The following is a 27,921-nucleotide window of genomic DNA, read 5'->3' on the forward strand; positions in this document are numbered from 1 at the left end:
AAGGATCCAGTGGGGCTCTGGAGTGGATGCTTGAGTGTGTCATCTGTGGTGAGTGGAGTCCAGTTGAGCATGATATGTTGGGGTAAGGCCTTGTTGTATGCGGTGGTGGCAGGCATTGTAGCGGGGTATTGGGTGTCAAAGCTGTCGTAGTTCTGCCTGATCTTGTGGTGAAGAATGTGCTGAGTTTGTTGCAGAGGTCTTAGGGAGGGTGAAACATCTGTGGTCTCGCTGTTGGGCCTGAAGAACTCCTTGACGATGGCAAAGACTTCTGTGTTGTTGTGTGCATAGGCGTTGATTCTGTCTTTGATGGCCGTTTTCTTTGTGGTTTTAAGCAGAAGGTGGTGTGCGTTGACATCGGTTTGCTTGGGTTTCTGGCAATTTGTTGTGCCTCTATCTCTTCTCGAGTTGTCTGCTGGTACGTTTGGACTTGTGGAGGGCTGAAGTGAACCAGGTGGCTTTCTTGAAGTTTGGCCTGCCTGGTGTCTTCTTCAGGGGTGCTGGTGTGTCGGCTCAGTTGGAGATCCATTGATGACGGTTGTGTGCTGCAGTGTTGGCATCTGCTGGTGGTGCGGTCATGCTGAGAAAGTTGACAAGAAGTTCTTCGGTGGCCTTGTTTCAGGTACAACAGATGGGGCAGAGGGGGGTGAGGGTGTTGGTGAACGGTGGGAATGGCTAAGTGCACACAGTGCGGGTTGATCAGGAAGAGTTTGGTGGTGTGGCTGTAGGTGTGGTTCCCACTGACGGAGAAGATGAGGTCCAGCGTGTGTCTGGCTGTATGGGTCTATGTAGTGACTAGCTGCTTGAGTCCGATGTTGGCGAGGTTCTCCAGTAGGGAGTCGGTGTTTTGGTCACTGGGGTTGTCCAAGTGAAAGTGGAGGTCTCCGAGTAGGATGTAATCGGTGGATGCTAGAGCCTGGTGTGAGATGAGGTCTACGATGGCTTCGTTGAAGGTCGGGTGGGGGCTGGGGGTCTTGTAGATTAGGGAGCCACGGAGGGTGGTGTTGGGGTTTCTCTGGATCTGGAAGGGGAGGTGTTCCATGGTAGTCATTGAGTCATTCGAGTAAGTGGTCAGTTGGTGGGTGTTCTTGCGGATGATGGCTTTGCCTTCTCCTGCTCGGTCGACGCTGTATTTGCGGGTGATTTTGTAGCCGCAGGGGATCGCAGTGGCATCACTGATTTTTAAGTCCAACTTTTTGTGCCTTCAGTGGGCATTATCAATAAAGTATGATTGTGAGGTATACCCCCTTTACCCTAAGTAGTGCACTGAGAAATGTAAAGAAATTCAATATTTATAATCTTGCAAGGAAATTATGGCTTTTTTTAACATGTGTTCCAGAGAGTGTCAGTAGTGGGAAAGTTTGCAGATTCTACATCAGTATTCATCCTATGTGCCCGTGTAATTCCCAATCTTTATTCAGGCCCTTGACTTCCTCGGTACCCAGCTCTGTATTAGATCTTAAATTGATTCTTTTCAATTTCTTCTCTTGATCACCTCCTCTGATATAAGGCCAAAGAAACCGAGCGAGTCTACAAAGATATCATGGCATTTTACAAAATCTCCAGACATTGGTGAATTTAAGTCCGCCTGTTTGATGCCTCTAATGTGCTCCATCACTTGCCAATGGGGAACATCAAGTTGGCCACATATTGTTTTCTGTGTGTGCATTCTTTCATGTATATATACACAGAAATCTGTGCTACAGGTTATGAATTGATTGCTTTTCCTTCCTGTTATGCAGAATAACCTCCTTTATTTTGATACCAGATTTACAAGCCATACATTTCCCTCATTTCTGAAACCTTTTAGATTAGATGACCCCTTTCTTTCATTGGACTATCTATATAGCTATGGGCTTGTTGGTCATTTAAGGATCGGGCTTTACGGTATGTGATGGAGGGATGTGAGGTAATATCGTGTCCAATCACCTGATAAGCTTTTAATATTTTTCAATGTGTACAATTTGTCTTGCTGCGGTGTACCTCGTATTGTATGTAGTGATGAACCTTACGGTAATATCAGGTCTCTCCTTTGGTGTCTCTGATTTAAAAGTAGTTTATTCATGTTCTGGGTTCTCGCTTGGCTGCTGGCCGCTTACTTTTTTCTTCCTTCTCATACACTTCTAGGCTATCACAGTTTCTATGGATCCGTAGCATTTCACCATAGGGGATACTTTCTATCAGTTTCTGTGGATGCACGCTATTCACAACTCCCTGCTTTTTCCTTTCTATGTAGGCTTGTGACCATGTGTGCTTCTGTAACTCAGTATGGATAGCCAGATAATTTATAGATTTATTTCTTATCTAATGAGTGAATTTTCGGTTGAGATCAGTTTTTGTCTGTCTCCGGAGTAATCTTTTAGACTTTTCCCTACTTCCGTCCCACAGCAGGGAAAGGTCATCTATATACCGGATCCAAATCAGCGCATGGTTTGTCATGTTTTCATTCTGTGATGTCCAGACCACCTGTTATGTGCCCGGGTTAGGCCCATGTAGCGCAGTGTCTCATTTCATATATTGTGCCTATTTTTTACAGTAACATTTCTGCTGTGACCTTTTGCACATATTTGCATGCACAACAATTTTGGATTGGTTTCTCTGACACTACTTTGTTTACACATCTAGCTTTGCACAACATTATCATGATGCCTCAAATGCTAAGTATAAGGCCTCTTGACGCACTATGTACAAATATCGTATCTTCATCCACAGGGTGAGAGGGATATCTACATATCTATAACATTGTCTAACCAATACGTACATCACAAAGATGGTTTCTATTATAAATATTGAGCATCCCAATAGATTAGTAGAGGAGGCGCTACAGCTGACATACAGGGTCCGTGCAGGCTGAGACTTCACTATGCAGCGGGCTGGCATCTCCGTGAGGGGAGTTCAGTTTGTAACCAATTCGTGGTCTGCATTCTCTCCTGTCATGTCCCTTAGTGGGGATTCTTGGCTTCACACCCACACACACTCTAGATGCACGCAGAGTAGGGGGTGCATAGTAGGAGTCCGCCTGATTACTGCCTTGTTTATATGCCTGCATATATACACTGTTTTAACACCATGGTAGAACTATATCTACTATTTACGTGCTTGTAATCGCTTTCAGCTGCTTCAGTCTACTGATTATTGCAGCTTATGTATTCTATACAAGAATAACGTTGGTTCAATAAATATATTAAAAACGTCCCTCTGTGTTTTCTCTGTATAATTCTCTGAGAGCAAGTAAGCTTGAGTGACTGAGCGAAAGGTTCTGTTCTGTTTCCACGATCCCTGAGGGGGTCAGGGTTGACCCGTTCAGAGGTTGCCAGAAACCACTCGCTTCCTGGTAAGGTTAGGGAGTCTTATTTTGGCACTGTGAGCTAGCTGGTCTCTAGGCCAACTCATCCTGCGGAGGCGCCCAGAGCCAGTCTAGGCACTAATCCAAAGTTTATGTTGTCCAACAAATGCGCAAGTCCTACAGATTAGTGGGAACTACACGACACACCTGTTCCTTCCACCATACCACAAATACATTTGCATAGCTTGAAAAACAGGTGCCGATTGCTGTCCCTGAGATTTGTCTGTAATATCTATTGTTAAATATGAGAATATTGTTATTTAGGCAAAAGTCATGGTCCTAAGCATCCATGTATAGTCATATGGAGATATTGGTCTATTGCAAAAAAAATGTTCGTAGGCTCTTAGACCTTGCGTGTGTTGTATACATAATTAGCAAGATCACATCCTAGGTAATTGTCAAATATGATTGTCTCCTGTGTATATATTTTGTAGAAAATAATTCTCTCTATCTATACAATATGATTGGAGGCTCTCCACAAGAATCAGCAATACATGGTTTTAGTTTATTGCTGTGCTTTCCAGTGAGCTATTGTTGGAGGGCACTATACGCCCCCTTGTTCTTGCATACATTTGTTAGAAGGTAAAAGCATGGGACAGTAGAGGGTAGTGTTTTACACCAATGAAAATGTTGCCATTCCCATTTCACAAAAATCCGTATTTAATAATTATTGAAAAGCTTTTTGTTCATAATTGCAAACAATCATTAAAACCACATTCTTGCCCCTTATCGGATTACATTGGTTCTTATGTTGTCATTACGTAATGTGTTAATGGCCTCCCTATGTCCATTACTCAAGTTGGATCTGATTCTTCTCCAGTATTAGGGGTGTCTTTCATAGATTCACATGCTTGAATATTTCCCGTCGTCGAAGTGGGAGTCCCACGGTACATAAAAATAGCAATAATGCTAATATAACATAAGTGATAACATAATACATAATAAAATAGAGATAATACATACTGTAAAAACCTCTGCAATGGTACTTCCATAGGAATACATTATAAAGAGAAAAACTAATTTGTAACATATCAGTGTCATTATGTTAGTCCAAACTGCAGCCAATCAGGCTCAAGCACCCTCTAGAACCTTCTTCTCAGAAGCTCAAGCCCTCAGATTTTCTACCGCACGTCGTGTGAAGGGAGTCTCCCTGAGCTCTGCTCAGTTTTCTTCAAGTTCTATTACTTCAGTTGTTTTTTCTCCAAGATGTCAAGTAAGAAGTCTTTGTTTAGACCTTGCTCTTCCTGTGGGAAACTACGTTTGTTTGAAAAGGACCCCAACCAAAAGTGTATTTACTGTTTATATCCAGAACACAAGGTGGCTGACTGTAAATTCTGTAGAGCTTTTCCAGCAAAGACTCTCAGAGACAGGGAAGGTCGTCTTCCTCTGTGGTTGAAGCACCTTCAGGATAAAGAGGACGTTTTATCAGACGCAGAGAGTTTCCAGTCAAGCTGTTCTACTGTTGCTTTCAAGCGTGGCAGTGTTCAGGAGTTACCTTCTCCTTTTTTGAAGAAGAAAAAGATGGCTTTGACAGTGGCACAAGTAAAACCTACTGCTCCTGTGGCTTCTGTGTCTACGCCCACGAGACCTGGCTCTCAGGCGTCATTTCCAGCCTCTATAAGTGTTGTTACACTTCTAACACCGCGGTCGTCGACGGGCTCGTCGACGACCATTCCATCAACGAGGTTGGCTGCGGTGTCTTCGTCGACGATTACAGTGACGATGACGTCTGCTTCCTCGTCGTCGACGATTGTTTCATCGACGTCTTGCACGTCGACGAGAGCTTCAATCTCCACAGTCTCGTCGACGATCCTGATTGTCTCGTCGGCGAAGAAACTGCCGTCGACGAAGAAATCATCGTCGACATTGAAGGTTCCGACGACGAGTTCCACATCGACGAAGGTCCCGTCGACGCTGAAAGCTCCGTCGACCAGCTCGTCGACGACTCTCTTACCGTCGACGAAGGCTTCGTCGACGAAGAAGATGACATCCAAGGATTCGTCGACGAAGATTCCGTCGACGAAGGCACCGTCGACGGCTGAGGCAAAACGCTCGTCGTCGACGACTACTTTTAAAAAGACACCGTGTCTGACAGCTACATCGTCGACAGCCGCCATAGGAACAACTGGCTCGTCGACGGCAACGGCTACGTCAACGGCAGTTTTGCCTTTACCTTCAGGATCACAGCAGGAACACACAGGATCCACGTCAGGAATGGGTTCTTTCGCCACTATGCCCCTAGTGCCTTTGCCTTCTATGGACAGTTGCAAGGAGTCTACTCTCCAATTGCCACCTCCTACTCTCCAGCCACCCTCACCAATGATGGCTACTGACCACGAGACGGGATCTATTGGGGACGACGATGTCCTTGGTGATGCCCATAGTCCATCGGACTTGATTATTAAATGTCAGGACACGAGTTCTGAGGACGATGAGGAGGAGGACGTTGACCAACAAGAGGAACAATATGTACAAGTTCCTATGGCAACATTTCCGGTATCTTTATTTTCCAACCTCCAGCATATGCTGGACGATTACAATAGAAGATTTACTCCGACACCTCACGGTACACCAGGCCATGCTACATCTGAGACACCAGGGCCTACTCACCTTCAGCACTGTTCAGAGCAGACTGCTCAACCAGAACGGCCCCGTCCTGCTATCCCCGCAAATTCTCAACAAGTTGCGGAAGATGAGGCGGAGTCGGACAGAGAGGAAGGGGAAGTTCCCCAGGATACTGATGAGGACCAGGACCCAAATATGGCGGAATTCGATGATTATCGAATACAGACGCCCTCTCCTCAGCAGGCAGACGCCGGTGATTCACCTCCGGTTGACAACGCTAGCTTCCATGTTTTGATGAATAAAGCTGCGGACCGCTTTAAATTACCGAGAGCACAGCGACAGGAAGACTGTTTTCTCTATGATTTTAAAAACCAACCTTATAAACAAGTCCACACCATACCTATTATCGAATTCGTATGGAAAGAGGGTATAAAGATCATGCACGCTCCTAACTCCTTGCCTGCTCAACTCCCTCGCCTGGAGAAGAAATATAAGGCTCCAGCTGGTTCCCCCGCTTGTTTGCTCTCGCATCCTAAGCCGGATTCAGTGGTAACCCAGGCAGCGCAACGACGATCACGTAACCCTGCAACTCCTATCGCTGCTCCACCTGATAGAGAGGGTCGACGTTTGGATGCGATTGGGAAAAACTTTTCATCCATGCCGTCTACATCAGTCCGTGCCGCAAATGCGTTGGCCATTTTAGGTCGTTTCGACCGGCAAATGTGGCCGGATTTTTCTGCGCTAGTTTCGCTGATACCGGAGGCGTCCAGAGCAGAGGCGCAACAGATCCTTCAAGATGGCATGAGGGCATCAGAAGAGATGATCGACTGTGCGATTGATGTGGCGAGTACTGGTTTTCGTATCCTTGCCAGTGCTGCGGCGCTCCGACGTCAGGGTTGGCTTAAATCCACATCATTTCGACAAGAGGTCGAGTCGAAGATACTCGACATGCCATATGACGGTGAGTTTTTCTTCGGCTCTCACATCGATGAGGCACTTGAATCAATAAAGAAAGACACCGATACGGCAAAGTCGCTTGGATCCTTGCAATTCAAAAAGCAGCCCTTTCGTGGTGCACGTGGACGAGGCTCGTCTTCAAGCACTTTTCGAGGAGGACAATCTCAGTACCGCCAGTACAATCAAGGAAACCAGCGTTACTCCAACCAGCAGTCTCATCGTCAGCCACAGTCAAAGCCCTATAGAGGAAAACCTAATTATAGGGGCTCCACCAACAAACGTCAATGACTTTCAGGTTGCGCAAGGAGTTGGAGGGAGAATCTCGCAGTTTTATTCCCAATGGTCTCTGAAAACATCGGACCAATGGGTATTAGACATTGTACGCAAGGGTCATGCCTTGGAGTTCACAGAGTTTCCTCCAAATTCTCCTCCATCAGGCCCGCCACCTCCCCATTTCGAGGAATTGCAACATCAAGTTCGTCTTCTGATACAAAAGGGTGCAGTCGAAGTGGTTCCTATATCTCAGCGAGGGAAAGGTTTCTACTCACGGTTTTTCCTCATTATCAAGAAGACGGGAGAGTGGCGGCCCATTCTGGATTTAAGAGCACTCAATTTCTTTCTAAAACAACAATCTTTCCGCATGCTGACGCTATTGGAAGTCTTGCGACTTCTCTGCAGCAGAGATTTCCTAACAACAATAGACCTGCAAGACGCCTATTTTCATGTGCCAATTCTCCATCAGCATCGCCAATTTCTGAGGTTCAAAGTGGGGCACATGTACTACCAGTTCAAGGTGCTACGTTTTGGCCTACGATCGGCACCTCGTGTCTTCACGAAGGTTTTGGCCCCGGTCATGGCTCATCTGCGTCTTCAGGGAGTGCAAATCTTTCCTTATCTGGACGATTGCCTTCTAAAATCCCCATCCCCTCAACAGCTGGCTCACGACACATGTCTCTGCCTGCAGACATTCGAGTCACTGGGGTTGACCATCAACATGGAGAAGTCACACTTTGCACCGTTGCAAAGAAGAAACTTCCTGGGAGCAATTCTAGACACGGACCTGTCAAAAGCCTTCATCTCCCAAGAACGACAACAAAAGATAGTCCGTCTGGTCACCCTCATCCGTTCAAAGCAGTCAGTTTCTGTGCGGACGTTGAAGTCGTTTCTGGGGATGGCATCGTCCTATATCGCTCTGATCCCGAATTGCAGGTTGGGCACTCGCCCTATACAGGAGGAATTGGACCTGCAATGGCGCCAAGTGTCAGGGTCTTTCAACGACCTAGTGAGAGTCTCGTCCCACATGAAGGACAGTCTGCTTTGGTGGGAACAACCATCCAATCTAGACGAAGGAACTTCGTTTCTAGCCCAGTCTCCGGATCTAACGCTGACCACAGATGCGTCCATGGAGAATTGGGGCGCTCATCTCCTGGATCTTTCAATCAAGGGCAAGTGGACGACGGCACAACGAACCTGGCATATCAACAGGCTGGAGTTGATGGCGATCTTCCTAGCGCTCAGATCCTTTTTGCCCGTAGTGCAGGGAGAGTCCGTGCTGGTTCAAACGGACAACACCACCAGCATGCACTACATGAACAAACAGGGCAGCACAAGATCTCAGCCACTGTCTCGGCTAGCTCAAAGGATCTGGGATTGGGCTCTTCGTCATCAAATTTCTTTAACGGCGGTCCATCTGCCGGGGGTATCAAACATCCTAGCGGATTCTCTGAGCAGGTCCACGTCATCCACTCACGAGTGGGAATTACATCAGCCTACTCTGGACATGGTGTTCCGCCGTTGGGGTCATCCCATGATAGACCTTTTTGCAACCCCACTAAATCGGAAGTGCCCCGCCTTTGCGAGCTGGCATCCCCATCCAGAGTCCAGCGGAAATGCCCTTCTCATGGATTGGAGCGGCCTGTTTGCTTATGCATTTCCTCCAATCCCGTTGGTGCCGAGAACGTTGTGGAAGATGCGCAGGCAATCCTGCCACTTGATACTGATCACCCCTCGTTGGCCCAGACAGGCTTGGTTCTCAGAACTTCTTCTGTTATCCCAATGCGCTCCCATTCATCTGCATCCACGTCCAGACCTCCTGACGATGGACGAAGGTCAAATTTGCCATCCAGACCCAACCACGCTTCAGTTATGGGCATGGAACCTAAATACATCGAATTCGCAAATTTAGATATGCCCCAGGAATGCAGAGACATTCTAGCTTCTGCTAGAGCTCCATCAACCATCAAAACGTACAAGCTAAAGTGGAAGTGTTTTTGTCATTGGTGCGCTGCATCCGATATCCATCCAGTCAACTCCACTCCGGAGCAACTTTTGCCTTTCTTTTTGAGCCTCGCTCAGTCTGGTCTCTCTCATACCACCTTGTGAGTCTTTCTAGCAGCTATTTCGCGTTTTCGACACAATGGTTCAACGTCTCTCTGCTCATCCAGAATAATCCGACAGTTCTTTAAAGGTCTCTTCAGGAAGTTTCCTCCTATTAGGCGCCCTCCTCCGGCATGGCACCTCAACGTGGTGTTGTCACAGCTTATGAAGCCTCCTTTTGAGCCAATTCACAGGGCAGACATCAAGTTTCTTACCTGGAAGGTTGCATTGCTTTTGGCCTTAACATCTTCTCGTCGTGTAAGCGATCTTCACGCTTTCACAATCAAGCCTCCGTATTTGCAATTTAAGCCCGATGGAGTGTCTCTTCGTACCAAGCCCTCGTTTTTGCCGAAAGTACCTACTGATTTCCATTTGAACGAACCTGTCTTCTTAAAGACTTTTTTCCCGGATCCAAGATCACCGGCAGAACAACGACTACATTCTTTAGACATCAAACGTTGTCTAAAGTTTTACATTTCAAGGACTACCCCTTTCCGCAAATCCGATCAACTGTTTGTAGCATATGGAAGGATGCGGAGGGGACACTCAGTGACAAAACAAACAATTGCAAGATGGCTCTCAGCAGCTATATCCTTCTGTCACCAACAAGCTGGCAAGCCTTTACAGTGTTCAGTAAAGGCACATTCGACGAGAGCGATGGCGTCATCCACCGCTTTGTTTGCTGGGGTGCCTCTACACCAGATTTGCCGGGCGGCGACATGGTCCAGCAGGCACACCTTTATCAGACATTACTGTTTGGATTCCATCAACGAAGCGGATACCGCAGTGGGGCAAGCAGTGCTTCGTCATCTCTTTAAATAAGGTGAGCCTCTGTTCCCTCCTCCTTTTCTTTCTGTGATTGTTATATGCTTTTAAGCTATATGTTTTGCCTTCAACTTTGAGAATCTGTTAGCAATCCCAGTTCTAAGGAGTTACTGCTATCTATTCTATTCAAGTATGTGAATCTATGAAAGACACCCCTAATACTGGAGAAGAACAATTGTTACTCACCTGTAAACAGGTGGTTCTCCAGTATTGGTGTCTTTCATAGATTCACATGCGACCCACCCATCCTCCCCTCAGAGGCTCTCTTCTCCTCATGCGCTATTATTACTAGTGCTACGAAAATCTGAGGGCTTGAGCTTCTGAGGAGAAGGTTCTAGAGGGTGCTTGAGCCTGATTGGATGCAGTTTGGACTAACATAATGACACTGATATGTTACAAATGAGTTTTTCTCTTTATAATGTATTCCTATGGAAGTACCATTGTAGAGGTTTTTACAGTATGTATTATCTCTATTTTATTATGTATTATGTTATCACTTATGTTATATTACCATTATTGCTATTTTTATGTACCGTGGGACTCCCACTTCGACGACGGGGAATATTCAAGCATGTGAATCTATGAAAGACACCAATACTGGAGAACCACCTGTTTACAGGTAAGTAACAATCGTTCTTCCCTTCTTGCCTTGACTGGTGAACAATTTATTTGAACAAGTCTTTGGCGACCGAGTCACTAAAGACATCCAGATTATCATGAGGCAAGGAGGAGTTATGTGTAGCTTGCTTTTTGAAGCGAGTTAGGCTTCCCTGATCTATCTGTGCCTCCTTTCCCAGCAATGCTTCCCGCTCTTTCGTAGCACATATATTTCCATTATCCAGATCAGCCAATGTCATGAAGTATCTGCGTCTCTTGAACACAAGTCATGTTTTCTGTATTGGGCTCCCCTATTCTCATGTTCATTGGCTTGGGTCTGATTTTATGTTGATATCTTAGAAACGGAAATATGTCAATTCTACATGAACTGTAATTTAAGTCCCTCCTGGGGCAAAATTATAAGCCAAGGTTGTGGATATTTAGTTCATCCATTGTCAGTTAATGTTGTGATGATTAAATAATCATATCTCGCCTTGCTCTATCACCTTTCTCTTCCTATGTGGTGAGTTATCTTTTTGTCTTCCATTTGCTATTTCCTGTCTTTCTCTTCCTCTGTTTGTGCCTCTTGCTTTTGTTTTTCCTTTTTTATGATATTCCATTGTCCGTCCTTGTCTCAGTAACCCGTACTCAGCGGAAAAAGTGGCAAGTAGGTTTTTTTCTAGGTAGTTGCTAGCAGAGTCGTCTGATTCACCTTCTGAGCTTGATTCCTCTGTCAGAAGTTCATGTCGTCTTTGTGTCAATGGAATTTTGACTGCTCTCCTTACTTATTCGTATCATCTTACAAAGTTTAAGACTCTTCCAGGACAGTAGTCTTGCTTTTCCTTTTAAAATTTTCTCTTTTGTAGCTGTTACCTCTTTCTTATCACTTGTTCATCATTCTCGTTGTCCTTAAGTTCAGCTCTTAGTTTCAAGTGCAACAAATGCGAGGTTGGAGAACTCCATCGGACTGCAGACTTAGAACTGTAACAAAAAAAAACAAGTTAGCAGGCCTTTTCCATCTATGAACTCATGATCTGGAACAACATCCCTGTATCCATCAGGACCGCCCGACACTGCTCCCGTTTAGGAAAGAGTTGAGGACTCCCGTCTTTAAAAATAATTTATACTCATCTTTGGCCCTAGCTTTAGGCTAGGTTTGTAGTAAAGAAATAACATATAGATACATACATAAAGAAGCTGGCCTAGCCTACACTAACGTTTGAATACTTTTGAAAAAACTCTTGTGAAAATGTTCATGGGAGAGTTGAGAATGGTTATCCCACCAGAGCACCCCTGGCATCCAGTTAAGATTTTAATGTTGTCTTATCAAGTGTAACAATTCCACCTTTTAAGCCACCACATCACTGCAAGCCTTAATGTAGATAGTTGTGTACCTAGTAGCAGTCACTTCCTCAAACAGTTAGCAAACTCCACACCCCATAAGTAGATGAACAGTTCCTGCAAGTTTACAAAGACAAAGTTAAATATGCATCCAGTGTTAAACATGCACTCATGCTCTACATTATCAGAATTGAAAATGTATGAAAAATAAGACATTTTTTTACCAGCACAATTTGGCATATGGTTTTCTACTCGTGCGGAGACTAGTGGTGGGCGGAATTTGTGTAGTTTTGTTACACAAAACTCGGCAAAAAAAATCTCTGTGAGCACACAGAGATCTGCAAACACGCGGAGTTGCTTCTTCTGCCCGTTCACAATGCTTTTTTCCTGTTCGCGAACGCTGACTGCGTGCTCGGGGGGAAATATCTCGCGAACACACATTTTGAAAGCGCGAACAAGCAAAAAATACCACGAAGCCGCAGATCACGGAAGTTTTGGCAATTCCACGTTTTACACGGAACTCGAAAATACCCAAATTCCACAAATTCCGCAAGCGGAACTGAATTTTCCGCCCAGTCCTAGTGGAGACACCACATAGAAATATCATAGGCTGAGTCCACGTGTGATAAAGATGCAACCGTGGCTTTTCAACCCAACATAGCTCTAGTAGATATTTGTAAAGCAGAAACATGTGGTTCTGTGCATCCTTTCATAAAATATTTCTCTGGTGACATCAATGCAAGGAAGAAGCCCAGAAGTGCTTAATTGTTCTAAGCATATTAGTAACTCAATTAGCCATTCTTTCCTTTCAAACAATCAATCAATCAGCGGTTTATAGAGCACGCTACTCACCCGCGAGGGTCTCAAGGCGCTGGGGGAACGGGGGTGGGAGGGAGCAGCTCCAGGTCAGTCGAAAAGCCAGGTCTTGAGGTACTTCCTGAACATGTGGAGCCTTGGGGAGCGTCTGATGTTGACCGGGAGCTCGTTCCAGGATTTTGCTGCGATGTAGGAGAAGACTCTCCCGCTGGTTCTGTTTCTGCGGATGCGGGGGACCTCTGCCAGGACGAGGTCAGTGGAGCAGAGTTTCCTCTTCGGTACCTGGAGACACACTCGGTCGTTGAGGTATGTGGGTCTGATGTTGTTGAGTGATTTGTAGGCGTGGGTGAGGAGTTTGAAGATGATCCTCTTCTCGACGGGGAGCAAGTGGAGGCTTCATAGGTGCTGGGTCATATGTTCGTGGCGTGGTGTCCCTAGAATGAGCCTGGCTGCGGCGTTCTTGACCTTACAGATTCTTTTAAGTTATTGCACAACCTGTGATGTGCCACAGATGCTGCAAATGGAAAATGTTACTCTCTTGAAAATACTGTCAATTTGTCATGTTGACGGCTCACATGCATCACCCACTTGCTGTATGGTTGGAAAGTATATAGGTTGCTCAGATTAAGCAGTTTATTTTTTTTATTTTACACATATAAGCAGTTGTACTCCGATGGAGAACACAACACAATGATTTTAATTGAAGTCTGCGCGCTGATGCATTATGCCTTTCTTGTATGGGATTACGAGTCGTTCTCCAGATCAAAACTCAATCTTTAAATAATTTGCTTTTAGTAGTCAGAACCCTACCCATGAGAGATCACCACATGTGAACTGTAGTACTACAAGCAACAAATGATTGTTTACAGGTAGTAACATTTTCTTTCCTTCCTAGATATTACTGTCCACATTTTTCATATTATAACCGTGCATTTCTTTCAAGAAATATTTCCCATGTATAATTTTCAGTGTTCTTTTCATTCTGCAGCACAGCAGTCGCAGACAGAAAGTATGAATAGGAATGAGAAACGTAAAGCTTCTGGAGGAAGGAAGAATTTTGCTTATAAAATGAATGATAGAAAACACCAAGGAATACACATGAGGGAGAATTTTAACAATAAAACACTACTTGCAAGGCAGAAAAGAATAAGCACCAGCCTAAGAGCTTTTGCCTCTGCTGAGTGTAAGAAGACATTTACTGGAAAGACGCGTTTTTTACTGCATGAACAAACACACACAGATCCCTACACTGAGCATGAAATGAGGTTTGATGATAAGGCAACACATGAAAAAACTCACAGTGGAGAGCGGCCCTTTCACTGCAATATCTGTGAGAAAAGTTTTACTCAGAAGGGACATCTTCTAAAACATCAAAGAATACACACAGGAGAGAGACCTTATCACTGCACTCTGTGTTCCAAGAGTTTTTCTCGGAAGGGGACCCTTGTACGGCATCAAAGCGTGCACACAGGAGAGAGACCTTATCTCTGCACTGTGTGTTCCAAACCCTTTTCTCAGAAGACAAACCTTGTACTACATCAAAGAACTCACACAGGAGAGAGGCCTTATCACTGCACTGTGTGTTCCAAGTGCTTTGCTCGTCAGACAAACCTTGTGCTGCATCAAAGAACTCACACAGGAGAGCGGCCTTATCACTGTACTGTGTGTGAGAAGAGGTTTTGTCGGAAGGCGACACTTGTACGGCATCAAAGCATACACACAGGACAGAGGCTTTATCCCTGCACTGTGTGTAGCAAGAGCTTTGATCTTAAGGCAACCCTTGTACGCCATCAAAGCGTACACACAGGAGAGAGGCTTTATAACTGCACTGTGTGTTCCAAGAGGTTTTCTCAGAAGGCGACCCTTGTACGCCATCAAGTCACACACACAGGACAGAGGCTTTATCACTGCACTGTGTGTAGCAAGAGCTTTGATCTTAAGGCAAGCCTTGTACGCCATCAAAGAGCACACAGGCGGCGGCTGTGACGCCGCACGGGATATGGAAACTGCTGTAAACAAAAGGTGGTGCTCAGCAACCTCAAGTAACACATACAAGATGGAAGCCTTCTCTAAGCACTGCCAAAAAACCTTCATTTAAAAAAAAGAAATGTGATCTTTTACATCATCTAAGAATCTACACCTGAAGTTAGACCTCCTATGACATCTAATGATCCTTCCGGGCTGAGTTCCTCCCTTTTCTCTGAACGTCAGAAGAGCTTTGAGTTAAAGGACAAACTCTAACGTTCGCAGTGCCTCCAAACAGAATGTAGGTTCTTCAACGTCACTAACGTCACTTCACCAAGCAACGAACTTCACAGAGGCTGCTTCACTGCAAATTAAACCTGTCCGACTCTCATGAAATGTGTGCAGTGTTGAGGACATGTTACCAAGAGTGGATCATAAACTGTCCTGATAGACATAACTTCTAGGATTCAACAAACAATTATTGAAAGACCGGAGTACATGGGAAAAAGAAACTAGGAGAAGAAATAGGAATCAAAAACCACTTGAGGACAAAAAAAATATAAACTCCTTTCATCACTAATGCAGGAACATCTACTCCCTATCAGTATCTTCAGACCGGCTGTGTAAATATTCTGTACAACCCATCCAGTCCGAGAGATCAAAGAGGATTCATGGCTGTCCAGATTCTAACAACTTACAAAGGTGGCACCAACCATATAATTCTGCAGTTTCAACTGCCGAGACCGTTACACAATTCGTATTGTTTTGAGATGGTTTATTCTGGTGAGAATTTTTTTGGGGGGGATAATCAATTTTATTATCATTTTGTAAAACAAACAAAAAGACAGCATACATCTTACACAGTAAAGCCAATTCCATCTCCAACAGACAGTAAAAAAAAAACACTGTTAGGGCAGGAGTATTTATGCAAGCCACCCACGCTGGAAAGAAACACCCCGTTACACGGGAGAGCCAAAGCTGGCAATTTAAAACAGTAGGTTCAGCCATTTGCCCCAAACCCTATGGAACCTTTCTGGAGAACCATGTCTCTGAAAGAGGGGTTCCTCCTGGGCCCCGCACCAGTCCACTCCCGGCGCCACTTTCACAGGTTAGAGGGGTTGGGCTGGGCCCAAGCCGCTGCAATATTTCATTTAGCCACAGCGACCGCCGTTCCCAGAAAATGTTTGTCTGCTCTAGAGCCGTCCAAACCATCAAATACACACAGGAGAAGACGTAAGGGATCGTGTGGAACCTGCCAACCCAAGGTCTGTGTGAGCTCAGATTCCACCTCGGACCAGAATGGGTCAAGACCTGGGCAAAGCAGACCATATGGTAGAAGTCGGCCAGGGTTTGGCCGCTATTCTGGTGAAAATTAAATACCCAAAAACTAACTTTCACATACAATACAAAACAAAGCAGATTGTCAGATAAAGACACTGTAAGGAGTATTTCATTGCATGCTGTGATGTGTTTTGTGAGGTCAGTTGTGTCCTGTTCTAGTGTGAGGGGTGAGATTGACAACTAGACAAAGGACACTGCCACAGTGAGCTGTTTGCCAATAAAACTTTGCTAATAAACTAGTCTGCCTGCCTGTTTCATGTGGCGATGAGACGGGAAATACTTCAAACTCATCAGGGCGTTCAGAGTGTCTATTTCTAGCCTGGTGATTAGTCTGTCCTGGAAGAGGGTGGGCAGGAACTTACGCTCCCCTGCAGCCCTCCCACCACCAGCCCCTCAGATGTGAGGTATTCCAGTGTGTAGTTCACTCCATCACTGTGTTTATTAGAGTAATGCAAGTACAATTTGCATTGTTGATGTTTCCAAAGACAACTTTTAACATTTAATAGTGTAATTGCTTTGGGAACACCTTTGTCCCTTGGACCTTTTCCTTCACTGAGCGTATTGGTTGGTTTAAAATAGTCTGATAACTCTGGACTCTCTGCCATCTGTGAGCGCACAAGGCGTGCCTCCAAACCATTATATCGAAGCAACAGCACTAGTGTATGGAGTCTGAAGCATCCTTGTGAACGCTGTGTCCCCCACAAGATCCACCCGTGGTCATCTGTGACCATGTGTGATGAGTTTCCTTTAGGGCCCACTGAGCTCTCCCTCATTTTAGCCACACTGCATGTGACCATGGAGCAAGAGACAGACTGATGCCTGCTGCTAGGTTTTGTGCGAGGCTCCTATGGAGTCACTCAGATTCCAGTACCCAGGTTGCCACCCACATTTGGGTGAGTGCTCGGAGCTTGCTGTGGTTGGTAGCAAGCCCTGGATCTGCAGTGACATGTGTGGGTCTCCAGGAATGAACAAAGTGGTAACGGTGGCATGTATGTGTGTGCAATGATGAGACGCCCTGGGTGCTAAGTGAATGATGAGAGTAGGAATTGGGGGCCTCAGCTGAAGCTGTGATACTGGATTATTGTCACGAGCAAGTCAGTGGGTCACAAGATTGTTACAGCTGCGTTGGAACAATTACGGCATATCAGGCAGACATAACATTTTATTCTGGTTACATAGGCCATAAAAGTACAAGTTACAAGCAAATTAGACTCAAATTTCATTTATTAAAACACATAGATAAACACATTCAGGATCTCAACAAATATAAACATGGTATAAAATGTTGATAACTTAAATCCCACGACCAAGACCAAAGCCCAATCCATTAGCAGTATCTTTTCCTAATTATAAGTGACCCTTTCATGAAACTGATCACAGCAATGCAAATGTCAGGTGGGTCAAGGTGCTGCAGAAATCTAAAACCTCCCTGAAAAGAAGTAAAACTATGAGGAAATAAAAAAAATGCTTTCTCACTGATTTATAAAGGGCTCAGAAAAGCAGAAAGGGCAATGTGCTTTGCCGTAACTAAGGGCAGGAGGAAGGTTCTCAAACCAAACCCCTTGATGTGGGAAAGCAAAGAGAAAATGCAGGGACCACAATCAAAGCCTGCTCAAATAAAACCTATGTTGGGCCTTTTAATACAAGAGAAGTAAAATTCCAGCTTGTTGCCAGATGTTGAAGCAAGGTAATTTGCCAGAGAGGGAAGCTGAGCGGCTTGCTGCTGTGCAAACACTGCGCCTGGTCCTAAAATGGCGGCTTTATCTGATCTCTAGCTGAGCGGGCAAAATGGTTGGGGTTCTTAAAAAGCTCTGAAGCTCTCAGCCTACTAAAGTGCGCTTAAAACACCCTAGTTAAGGAATAACCAGAATGATCCAAGGTCAGTCATTCCTGAATAATGCATTTAGAGAATCCTAGCGCCAGAGTTTGCTAAATTTTTAACCATAATAACAGTGTGGCCAGACCCAGGATATGCCACACAAAATGTAAGCACACTCCCTAGTGACAGAATAAAATTGGTGCGCCCTGTGGCATCATCAAGAGACTTCGGAGAATAATTCTCTCTGCTGTTTGGAGTCTAGAGCTATCACACATTCTCTAAACACCGGCCCCATACGAGGCTATCGAAAGACACTTTGCTTTATATAAAGTGATCATTTCCCTCACTGGCCTATGACCTAACTGCGCTGCTGAGTGAAAATGTGCTTCCACGGTTCTGTTAGTTTGTTGTACCGTCAACACCATCAAGAACTCCCAGTTAGTTTATCGATTGAAGGGCAACCCCAAAAAACAACAAGCATTTGCAATGCAATATTTCTCATATTCGCGAGAGTTGTGCACTCATACCCGCGTGCTTGTGGGCCTGTGTGCACTCATGCCTGTGTGCTTGCAGGTCTGTGTGCACTCATGCCTGAGTGCTTGCTGGCCTGTGTGCACTCATGCCTGCGTGCTAGCTGGCCTGTGTGCATTGGATGCCTGCGTGCTTGTGAGCTTGTGTGCACTCATGTCTGCGTGCTTGCAGGCCGGTGTGCAGTCCTGCCTGCGTGCTTGTGGGCCTGTGTGTGCTCATGCCTGCGTGCTTGCTGGCCTGTGTGCGCTCATGCCTGCGAGCTTGCGGGCCTGTGTGCACTCATCCCTGCGTGCTTGCGGGCCTGCGTGCACTCATGCTTGCGGGCCTGTGGGCACCCATGCCTGCGTGCTTGCGGGCCTGTGTGCACTATGGCCTGTGTGCACTCATGCCTGCATGCTTGCTGGCCTGTGTGCACTCATGCCTGCATGCTTGCTGGCCTGTGTGCACTGGATGCCTGCGTGTTTGCGGGCCTGTGTGCACTCATGCCTGCTCATGCCTGCGTGCTTGCAGGCCTGTGTGCAGTCATGCCTGCGTGCTTGTGGGCCTGTGTGTGCTCATGCCTGCGTGCTTGCTAGCCTGTGTGAGCTCATGCCTGCGAGCTTGCGGGCCTGTGTGCACTCATCCCTGCGTGCTTGCGGGCCTGCGTGCACTCATGCGTGCGGGCCTGTGGGCACCCATGCCTGCGTGCTTGCGGGCCTGTGTGCACTCTGGCCTGTGTGCGCTCATGCCTGCGTGCTTGCGGGCCTGTGTGCACACATACCTGCATGCTTGCTGGCCTTGTGCACTCATGCCTGCGTGCTTGCGGGCCTGTGTGCACTCATGCCTGCGTGCTTGCGGGCCTGTGTGCACTGGATGCCTGCGTGCTTGAGGGCCTGTGTGCACACATGCCTGCGTGCTTGCTGGCCTGTGTGCACTCATGCCTGCGTGCTTGCGGGCCTGTGTGCACTCATGCCTGCGTGCTTGAGGGCCTGTGTGCACTCATGCCTGCGTGCTTGTGGGCCTGTGTACACTCATGCCTGCGTGCTTGCTGGCCTGTGTGCACTGGATACCTGCATGCTTGCTGGCCTGTGTGCACTCATGCCTGCGTGCTTGCAGGCTAGTGTGCAGTCATGCCTGCGTGCTTGTGGGCCTGTGTGTGCTCATGCCTGCGTGCTTGCTGGCCTGTGTGCGCTCATGCCTGCGAGCTTGCGGGCCTGTGTGCACTCATCCCTGCGTGCTTGCGGGCCTGCGTGCACTCATGCTTGCGGGCCTGCGGGCACCCATGCCTGCGTGCTTGCGGGCCTGTGTGCACTCTGGCCTGTGTGCACTCATGCCTGCGTGCTTGCTGGCCTGTGTGCACTCATGCCTGCATGCTTGCTGGCCTCTGTGCACTGGATGGCTGCGTGTTTGCGGGCCTGTGTGCACTCATGCCTGCGTGCTTGCAGGCCTGTGTGCAGTCATGCCTGCGTGCTTGTGGGCCTGTGTGTGCTCATGCCTGCGTGCTTGCTGGCCTGTGTGCGCTCATGCCTGCGAGCTTGCGGGCCTGTGTGCACTCATCCCTGCGTGCTTGCGGGCCTGCGTGCACTCATGCTTGCGGGCCTGTGGGCACCCATGCCTGCGTGCTTGCGGGCCTGTGTGCACTCTGGCCTGTGTGCGCTCATGCCTGCGTGCTTGCGGGCCTGTGTGCACTCATGCCTGCGTGCTAGCTGGCCTGTGTGCATTGGATGCCTGCGTGCTTGTGAGCTTGTGTGCACTCATGTCTGCGTGCTTGAGGGCCTGTGTGCACTCATGCCTGCATGCTTGCGGGTCTGTGTGCAATCATGCCTGCGTGCTTGCTGGCCTGTGTGCAAACATGCCTGCATGCTTGCTGGCCTGTGTGCACTGGATGCCTTCGTGTTTGCGGGCCTGTGTGCACTCATGCCTGCGTGCTTGCAGGCCGGTGTGCAGTCCTGCCTGCGTGCTTGTGGGCCTGTGTGTGCTCATGCCTGCGTGCTTGCTGGCCTGTGTGCGCTCATGCCTGCAAGCTTGCGGGCCTGTGTGCACTCATCCCTGCGTGCTTGCGGGCCTGCGTGCACTCATGCTTGCGGGCCTGTGGGCACCCATGCCTGCGTGCTTGCGGGCCTGTGTGCACTCTGGCCTGTGTGCACTCATGCCTGCATGCTTGCTGGCCTGTGTGCACTCATGCCTGCATGCTTGCTGGCCTGTGTGCACTGGATGCCTGCGTGTTTGCGGGCCTGTGTGCACTCATGCCTGCGTGCTTGCAGGCCTGTGTGCAGTCATGCCTGCGTGCTTGTGGGCCTGTGTGTGCTCATGCCTGCGTGCTTGCTAGCCTGTGTGCGCTCATGCCTGCGAGCTTGCGGGCCTGTGTGCACTCATCCCTGCGTGCTTGCGGGCCTGCGTGCACTCATGCTTGCGGGCCTGTGGGCACCCATGCCTGCGTGCTTGCGGGCCTGTGTGCACTCTGGCCTGTGTGCGCTCATGCCTGCGTGCTTGCGGGCCTGTGTGCACACATACCTGCATGCTTGCTGGCCTTGTGCACTCATGCCTGCGTGCTTGCGGGCCTGTGTGCACTCATGCCTGCGTGCTTGCGGGCCTGTGTGCACTGGATGCCTGCGTGCTTGAGGGCCTGTGTGCACACATGCCTGCGTGCTTGCTGGCCTGTGTGCACTCATGCCTGCGTGCTTGCGGGCCTGTGTGCACTCATGCCTGCGTGCTTGAGGGCCTGTGTGCACTCATGCCTGCGTGCTTGTGGGCCTGTGTACACTCATGCCTGCGTGCTTGCTGGCCTGTGTGCACTGGATACCTGCATGCTTGCTGGCCTGTGTGCACTCATGCCTGCGTGCTTGCAGGCTAGTGTGCAGTCATGCCTGCGTGCTTGTGGGCCTGTGTGTGCTCATGCCTGCGTGCTTGCTGGCCTGTGTGCGCTCATGCCTGCGAGCTTGCGGGCCTGTGTGCACTCATCCCTGCATGCTTGCGGGCCTGCGTGCACTCATGCTTGCGGGCCTGCGGGCACCCATGCCTGCGTGCTTGCTGGCCTGTGTGCACTCTGGCCTGTGTGCACTCATGCCTGTGTGCTTGCTGGCCTGTGTGCACTCATGCCTGCATGCTTGCTGGCCTCTGTGCACTGGATGGCTGTGTGTTTGCGGGCCTGTGTGCACTCATGCCTGCGTGCTTGCAGGCCTGTGTGCAGTCATGCCTGCGTGCTTGTGGGCCTGTGTGTGCTCATGCCTGCGTGCTTGCTGGCCTGTGTGCGCTCATGCCTGCGAGCTTGCGGGCCTGTGTGCACTCATCCCTGCGTGCTTGCGGGCCTGCGTGCACTCATGCTTGCGGGCCTGTGGGCACCCATGCCTGCGTGCTTGCGGGCCTGTGTGCACTCTGGCCTGTGTGCGCTCATGCCTGCGTGCTTGCGGGCCTGTGTGCACACATACCTGCGTGCTTGCTGGCCTTGTGCACTCATGCCTGCGTGCTTGCGGGCCTGTGTGCACTCATTTCTGTGTGCTTGCAGGCCTGTGTGCACTGGATGCCTGCGTGCTTGAGGGCCTGTGTGCACACATGCCTGCGTGCTTGCTGGCCTGTGTGCACTCATGCCTGCGTGCTTGCGGGCCTGTGTGCACTCATGCCTGCGTGCTTGAGGGCCTGTGTGCACTCATGCCTGCGTGCTTGTGGGCCTGTGTACACTCATGCCTGCGTGCTTGCTGGCCTGTGTGCACTGGATACCTGCATGCTTGCTGGCCTGTGTGCACTCATGCATGCATGCTTGCGGGCCTGTGTGCACTGGATGTCTGCGTGCGGGCCTGCGTACACTCATGCCTGCTTGCTTGCGGGCCTGTGTACGCTCATGCCTGCGTGCCTGTGTGCGCTCATGCCTGTGTGCTTGCAGGCCTGTGTGCGCTCATGCCTGCGTGCTAGCGGGCCTCTGTGCGCTCATGCCTGTATGCTTGCGGGCATGTGTGCGCTCATGCCTGCTGCTTGCGGGCCTGTGTGCGCTCATGCCTGCATGCTTGCGGGCCTGTGTGCGCTCATGCCTGCGTGCTTGTGGGCCTGTGTGCGCTCATGCCAGCGTGCTTCTGGGCCTGTGTGCGCTCATGCCTGCGTGCTTGTGGGCCTGTGTGCGCTCATGCCTGCGTGCTTGCAGGCCTGTGTGCACTCATGCCTGTATGCTTGTGGGTCTGTGTTTACTCATGCCTGCGTGCTTGGTGGCCTGTGTGCACTGGATGCCTGCGTGCTTGTGGGCCTGTGTGCACTCATGCCTGCGTGCTTGCGGGTCTGTGTGCACTCATGCCTGCGTGCTTTCTGGCCTGTGTGCACTGGATGCCTGCGTGCTTGCGGGCCTGCGTGCACTCATGCCTGAGTGCTTGTGGGCTGTGTGCGCTCATGCCTGCGTGCTTGCTGTCCTGTGTGCGATCATGCCTGCGTGCTTGCGGGCCTGTGTGCACTCATGCTTGCGGGCCTGTGTGCACTCATGCCTGTGTGCCTGCGGGCCTGAGTGCACTCTGGCCTGTGTGCACTCATGCCTGCATGCTTGCGGGCCTGTGTGCACTCATGCTTGCGGGCCTGTGTGCACTCATGCCTGTGTGCTTGCGGGCCTGAGTGCACTCTGGCCTGTGTGCGCTCATGCCTGCGTGCTTGCGGGCCTGCGTGCGCTCATGCCTGTGTGCTTGCGGGCCTGTGTGCACTCATGCCTGCGTGCTTGCGGGCCTCTGTGCACTCATGCCTGCGTGCTTGCGGGCCTGTGTGCGCTCATGCCTGTATGCTTGCGGGCCTGTCTGCGCTCATGCCTGCGTGCCTGTGGGCCTGTGTACGCTCATGCCTGCGTGCTTGTGGGCTTGTGTGCGCTCCTGCCTGCGTGCTTGCGGGCCTGTGTGTGCTGCTTGCGGGCCTGTGTGCGCTCATGCCAGCGTGCTTCTGGGCCTGTGTGCGCTCATGCCTGCGTGCTTGTGGGCCTGTGTGCGCTCATACCTGCGTGGTAGCGGGCCTCTGTGCGCTCATGCCTGCATGCTTGCGGGCCTGTGTGCGCTCATGCCTGTGTGCTTGCGGGCCTGTGTGCGCTCATGCCTGCATGCTTGTGGGCCTGTGTACGCTCATGCCTGCGTGCTTGCGGGCCTGTCTGCACTCATGCCTGTGTGCTTGCGGGCCTGTGTGCGCACATGCCTGTGTGCTTGCGGGCCTGTGTGCGCTGCTTGCGGGCCTGTGTGCGCTCATGCCAGCGTGCTTCTGGACCTGTGTGCTCTCATGCCAGTGTGCTTCTGGGCCTGTGTGCGCTCATGCCTGCATGCTTGTTGTTAGAAGGGGCGATCTCAGAGGGCCAGGTTGTGCTCACCCGACCACCCCAGGATCCACCTCTCCCACAGATCTTGCCGAGTATTATCGTGAGGTCCCCACCGGGGAGGACTTCGAGTCTAGGATCGTACACACTGAGCTCACACCACACTTACGAACGGACACCGCACCGTTGGATTTTAGTAACAAGTTCTTTATAAGGAGTAAAAAGAAAGTAGCACTCTTATGTACAAATGATCGAGGGATCACAAAGTCTTTGAGGGTTCAGGGAGAGGGAAGCGGGACAGTCTTAAGCCTTTGGGCCAGTACGAGGCGTACCCCGCGCACAGCTCTCAATCCTCGAGCCGGGGGGTACGGGAGATGATGGAAGTACTGGCTGCTTCACTCACGTTGAGTCGGCTCAAGTCGTGATGGTATCGTCGATGGTCCAGCTGGACCAGAGTACTCCTCGAGCCGCGACGAGGTCAGCAGGGCTCGAGCCGGAGAAGTTCTTGTGGAGCCGCGACAGCGTCAGCAGGGCTCTGATGGTTACGAGTTCAAGCTCGAGCCGCGACAGCGTCAGCAGGGCTCCGAGGTCTTTGCAAGGTCAAGCCGCGACAGCGTCAGCAGGGCTCTGAGGTCTTTAGAGATGGCGAGCCGCGACAGCGTCAGCAGGGCTCTGATGTCTTAGAGATGGGGAGCCGCGACAGCGTCAGCAGGGCTCTGGTGGTTCAGTTCCGTGTTGCAAAGAAGGAGCCGTGACAGCGTCAGCAGGGCTCAGCGATACAAGGTTGAGTTCTTCTCAGGGTCAGCCGCGATCAGATCAGCAGGGCTTCAGGTCCAAGATACAACTGCCCGCTAGTTGTCGGGTGGGCCCTGATATAGTTCCTTGGCCCTTTGATGTCCGGACCCTCGCAGGCGGAGGTCTCATGCCCTGGGGGGGCTGGTCGTTGGCGAGGTCCGGCGGTTGGCTCTTTGATCCTTGGAAGATGTGTCCGGGAATTCCCAGACGCCCAGCAGGTCTGGAGCCAGCACTCAGGGAGGCCAGAGGGCAACCGAAACTGGCTCCCAGGGGGAGGCCAAAGGTGTGACAGATACCAGTCTCTCAGGGGAGGCCGGAGGTGCCATTGAAACTCCCTGGCTTATCTCACTCGGGGAGCCCTTTACCCCCCAGCTGGGACTGGCGTGCCTTTGGAGTCTGGGTTTCGTTGGGGCCGTGGTCACGCTAGGCCCAGGAAGTCAGGGATCTCAGGAAGGGAAGATGGCTGCCGGGCCTTGTGGGTCATGCAGGTTTTAGGCGCTCGGAGCCGGGAGTGGGACGGCATAAGCGGGGCTAGTCGTCGGTTACGGGGTCTGGGCGTACAGGGAGCAGGACGACCAGGGGCTCGGGGTGCAGGCTACGCTAACGGGGTGCTGCGCAGGGAACTTAGGGTGCAGGGCTACGCTAAAGGGATGCTGAGGAACGGGGGGAACCACGCCACAAGGCCAGGTCCAACACTTGTGGGCCTGTGTGCACTCATGCCTGCGTGCTTGCGGGTCTGTGTGCGCTCATGCCTGTATGCTTGCGGGCCTGTGTGCGCTCATGCCTGCGTGCTTGCTGGCCTGTGTGCACTCATGCCTGCGTGCTTGCGGGCCTGTGTGCACTCATGCTTGCGAGCCTGTGTGCACTCATGCCTGTGTGCTTGCAGGCCTGTGTCCACTCTGGCCTGTGTGCGCTCATGCCTGGGTGCTTGCGGGCCTGTGTGCACTCTGGCCTGTGTGCGCTCATGCCTGGGTGCTTGCGGGCCTGTATGCGCTCATGCCTGCGTGCTAGCGGGCCTGTGTGCGCTCATGCCTGCGTGCTAGCGGGCCTGTGAGCGCTCATGCCTGCGTGCTAGCGGGCCTGTGTGCGCTCATGCCTGCGTGCTTGTGGGCCTGTGTGCGCTCATGCCTGTATGCTTGCGGGCCTGTGTTCGCTCATGCCTGTGTGCCTGTGGGCTTGTGTACGCTCATGCCTGCGTGCTTGTGGGCCTGTGTGCGCTCATGCCTGTGTGCTTGTGGGCCTCTGTGCGCTCATGCCTGCGTGCTAGCGGGCCTCTGTGTGCTCATGCCTGCATGCTTGTGGGCCTGTGTGCGCTCATGCCTGTATGCTTGCGGGCCTGTGTGCGCTCATGCCTGCGTGCTTGTGGGCCTGTGTACGCTCATGCCTGCGTGCTTGCGGGCCTGTGTGCGCTCATGCCTGCGTGCTTGTGAGCCTGTGTGCGCTCAGGCCTGTATGCTTGCGGGCCTTTGTGCGCTCATTTCTGTGGGCCTGTGTACACTCATGCCTGCGTGCTTCTGGGCCTGTGTGCGCTGCTTGCGGGCCTTTGTGCGCTCATGCCTGCGTGCTTGTGGGCCTGTGTGTGCTCATGCCTGAGTGCTTGGGGGCCTGTGTGCACTCGTGCCTGCGTCATTGGGCGTTTGTCTGATAGACTTCTTGAAATCGGGTGCGCTTGTCCGCTCATGCCTGCGTGCTAGCGGGCCTGTGTGCGCTCATGCCTGCGTGCTAGCGGGCCTGTGTGCGCTCATGCCTGCGTGCTAGCGGGCCTGTGTGCGCTCATGCCTGCGTGCTAGCGGGCCTGTGTGCGCTCATGCCTGCGTGCTTGTGGGCCTGTGTGCGCTCATGCCTGTATGCTTGCGGGCCTGTGTTCGCTCATGCCTGCGTGCCTGTGGGCTTGTGTACGCTCATGCCTGCGTGCTTGTGGGCCTGTGTGTGCTCATGCCTGTGTGCTTGTGGGCCTCTGTGCGCTCATGCCTGCGTGCTAGCGGGCCTCTGTGTGCTCATGCCTGCATGCTTGTGGGCCTGTGTGCGCTCATGCCTGTATGCTTGCGGGCCTGTGTGCGCTCATGCCTGCGTGCTTGTGGGCCTGTGTACGCTCATGCCTGCATGCTTGCGGGCCTGTGTGCGCTCATGCCTGCGTGCCTGTGGTACGCTCATGCCTGCGTGCTTGTGAGCCTGTGTGCGCTCAGGCCTGTATGCTTGCGGGCCTTTGTGCGCTCATTTCTGTGGGCCTGTGTACACTCATGCCTGCGTGCTTCTGGGCCTGTGTGCGCTCCTTGCGGGCCTTTGTGCGCTCATGCCTGCGTGCTTGTGGGCCTGTGTGTGCTCATGCCTGAGTGCTAGGGGGCCTGTGTGCACTCGTGCCTGCGTCATTGGGCGTTTGTCTGATAGACTTCTTGAAATCGGGTGCGCTTGTCCGTTTGTATGCTCAGTGCGTCCATGTGTCTGTCCTCTGGACCTGGTGTGGGGGATCTGGCACTCAGGGAGGGGTCCGACAGCCAGCCAGCCCCTGTTGCCCACGGCCCTGCCAGGCTCCAGAAAGGCCCCTTGTGTGCCAGCGGCCCTGCCTTGCACACAGGACCACGTGTGCCCAGGTACACAGACTTCACCTGAAAACAGAATGCACAGGCCTGGCATGGGGGCCTCGACTCAAAGGGGTCTGGTGTGGGAGCTCTCAGAGGAAGGCAGGCCGAGGAGCGAGGGTGAGCAGGACGAGGAGAGAGGGTGAACAGGACGAGGGGAGAGGGTGGGCAGGCTGTGGAGAGAGGGTGAGCAGGACGAGGAGAGAGGGTGAGCAGGACGAGGAGAGAGGGTGAGCAGGCCGAGGAGCGAGGGTGAGCAGGCTGCGGAGAGAGGGAGAGCAGCATGAGGAGAGAGGGTGAACAGGCCGAGGAGAGACGGTGAGCAGGACAAGGAGAGACGGTGAGCAGGCCATGGAGAGAGGGTGAGCAGGACAAGGAGAGACGGTGAGCAGGCCATGGAGAGAGGGTGAGCAGGACAAGGAGAGAGGGTGAGGAGGAAGAGGAAAGAGGGTGGGCAGATTGTGGAGAGAGGGTGAGCAGGACGAGGAGAGAGGGTAGGCCGTGGAGAGTGGGTAGGCCGTGGAGAGTGGGTGAGCAGGGCGTGGAGAGAGGGTGAGCAGGCCGAGAAGAGAGGGTGAGCAGGCCGAAGAGAGAGGGTGAGCAGGCCGAAGAGAGAGGGTGAGCAGGCCGAAGAGAGAGGGTGAGCAGGCCGAAGAGAGAGGGTGAGCAGGCCGAAGAGAGAGGGTGAGCAGGCCGAGGAGAGAGGGTGAGCAGGCATTGGAGAGAGGGTGAGCAGGCCATGGAGAGAGGGTGAGCAGGCCATGGAGAGAGGGTGAGCAGGACGAGGAGAGAGGGTGAGCAGGCCGTGGAGAGAGAGTGAGCAGGA

The 27,921-nt window shown here is 51.1% G+C and overlaps 2 protein-coding genes across 3 annotated transcripts in view; one reads left to right on the forward strand and one right to left on the reverse strand.

Annotated features, from left to right (window-relative positions):
- LOC144767402 (uncharacterized) overlaps positions 1 to 16,614 on the forward strand; it is a 35,110-nt gene extending 18,496 nt beyond the window's left edge. For both annotated transcript variants that reach the window (XM_078650851.1, XM_078650858.1), the window contains exon 3: positions 13,809 to 16,614. In XM_078650851.1, coding sequence (XP_078506977.1) covers positions 13,809 to 14,806 — 998 coding nt within the window. In that variant the 3' untranslated portion in view covers positions 14,807 to 16,614. The remainder of the gene's footprint in view (positions 1 to 13,808) is intronic.
- Positions 1 to 27,921, reverse strand: part of LOC144822093 (uncharacterized) — a 438,381-nt gene that overhangs the window by 299,730 nt on the left and 110,730 nt on the right. The window lies entirely within an intron of this gene.

This window comes from Lissotriton helveticus, chromosome 1_1 (genome assembly GCF_964261635.1).
Source record: "Lissotriton helveticus chromosome 1_1, aLisHel1.1, whole genome shotgun sequence".
NCBI lineage: Eukaryota > Metazoa > Chordata > Amphibia > Caudata > Salamandridae > Lissotriton > Lissotriton helveticus.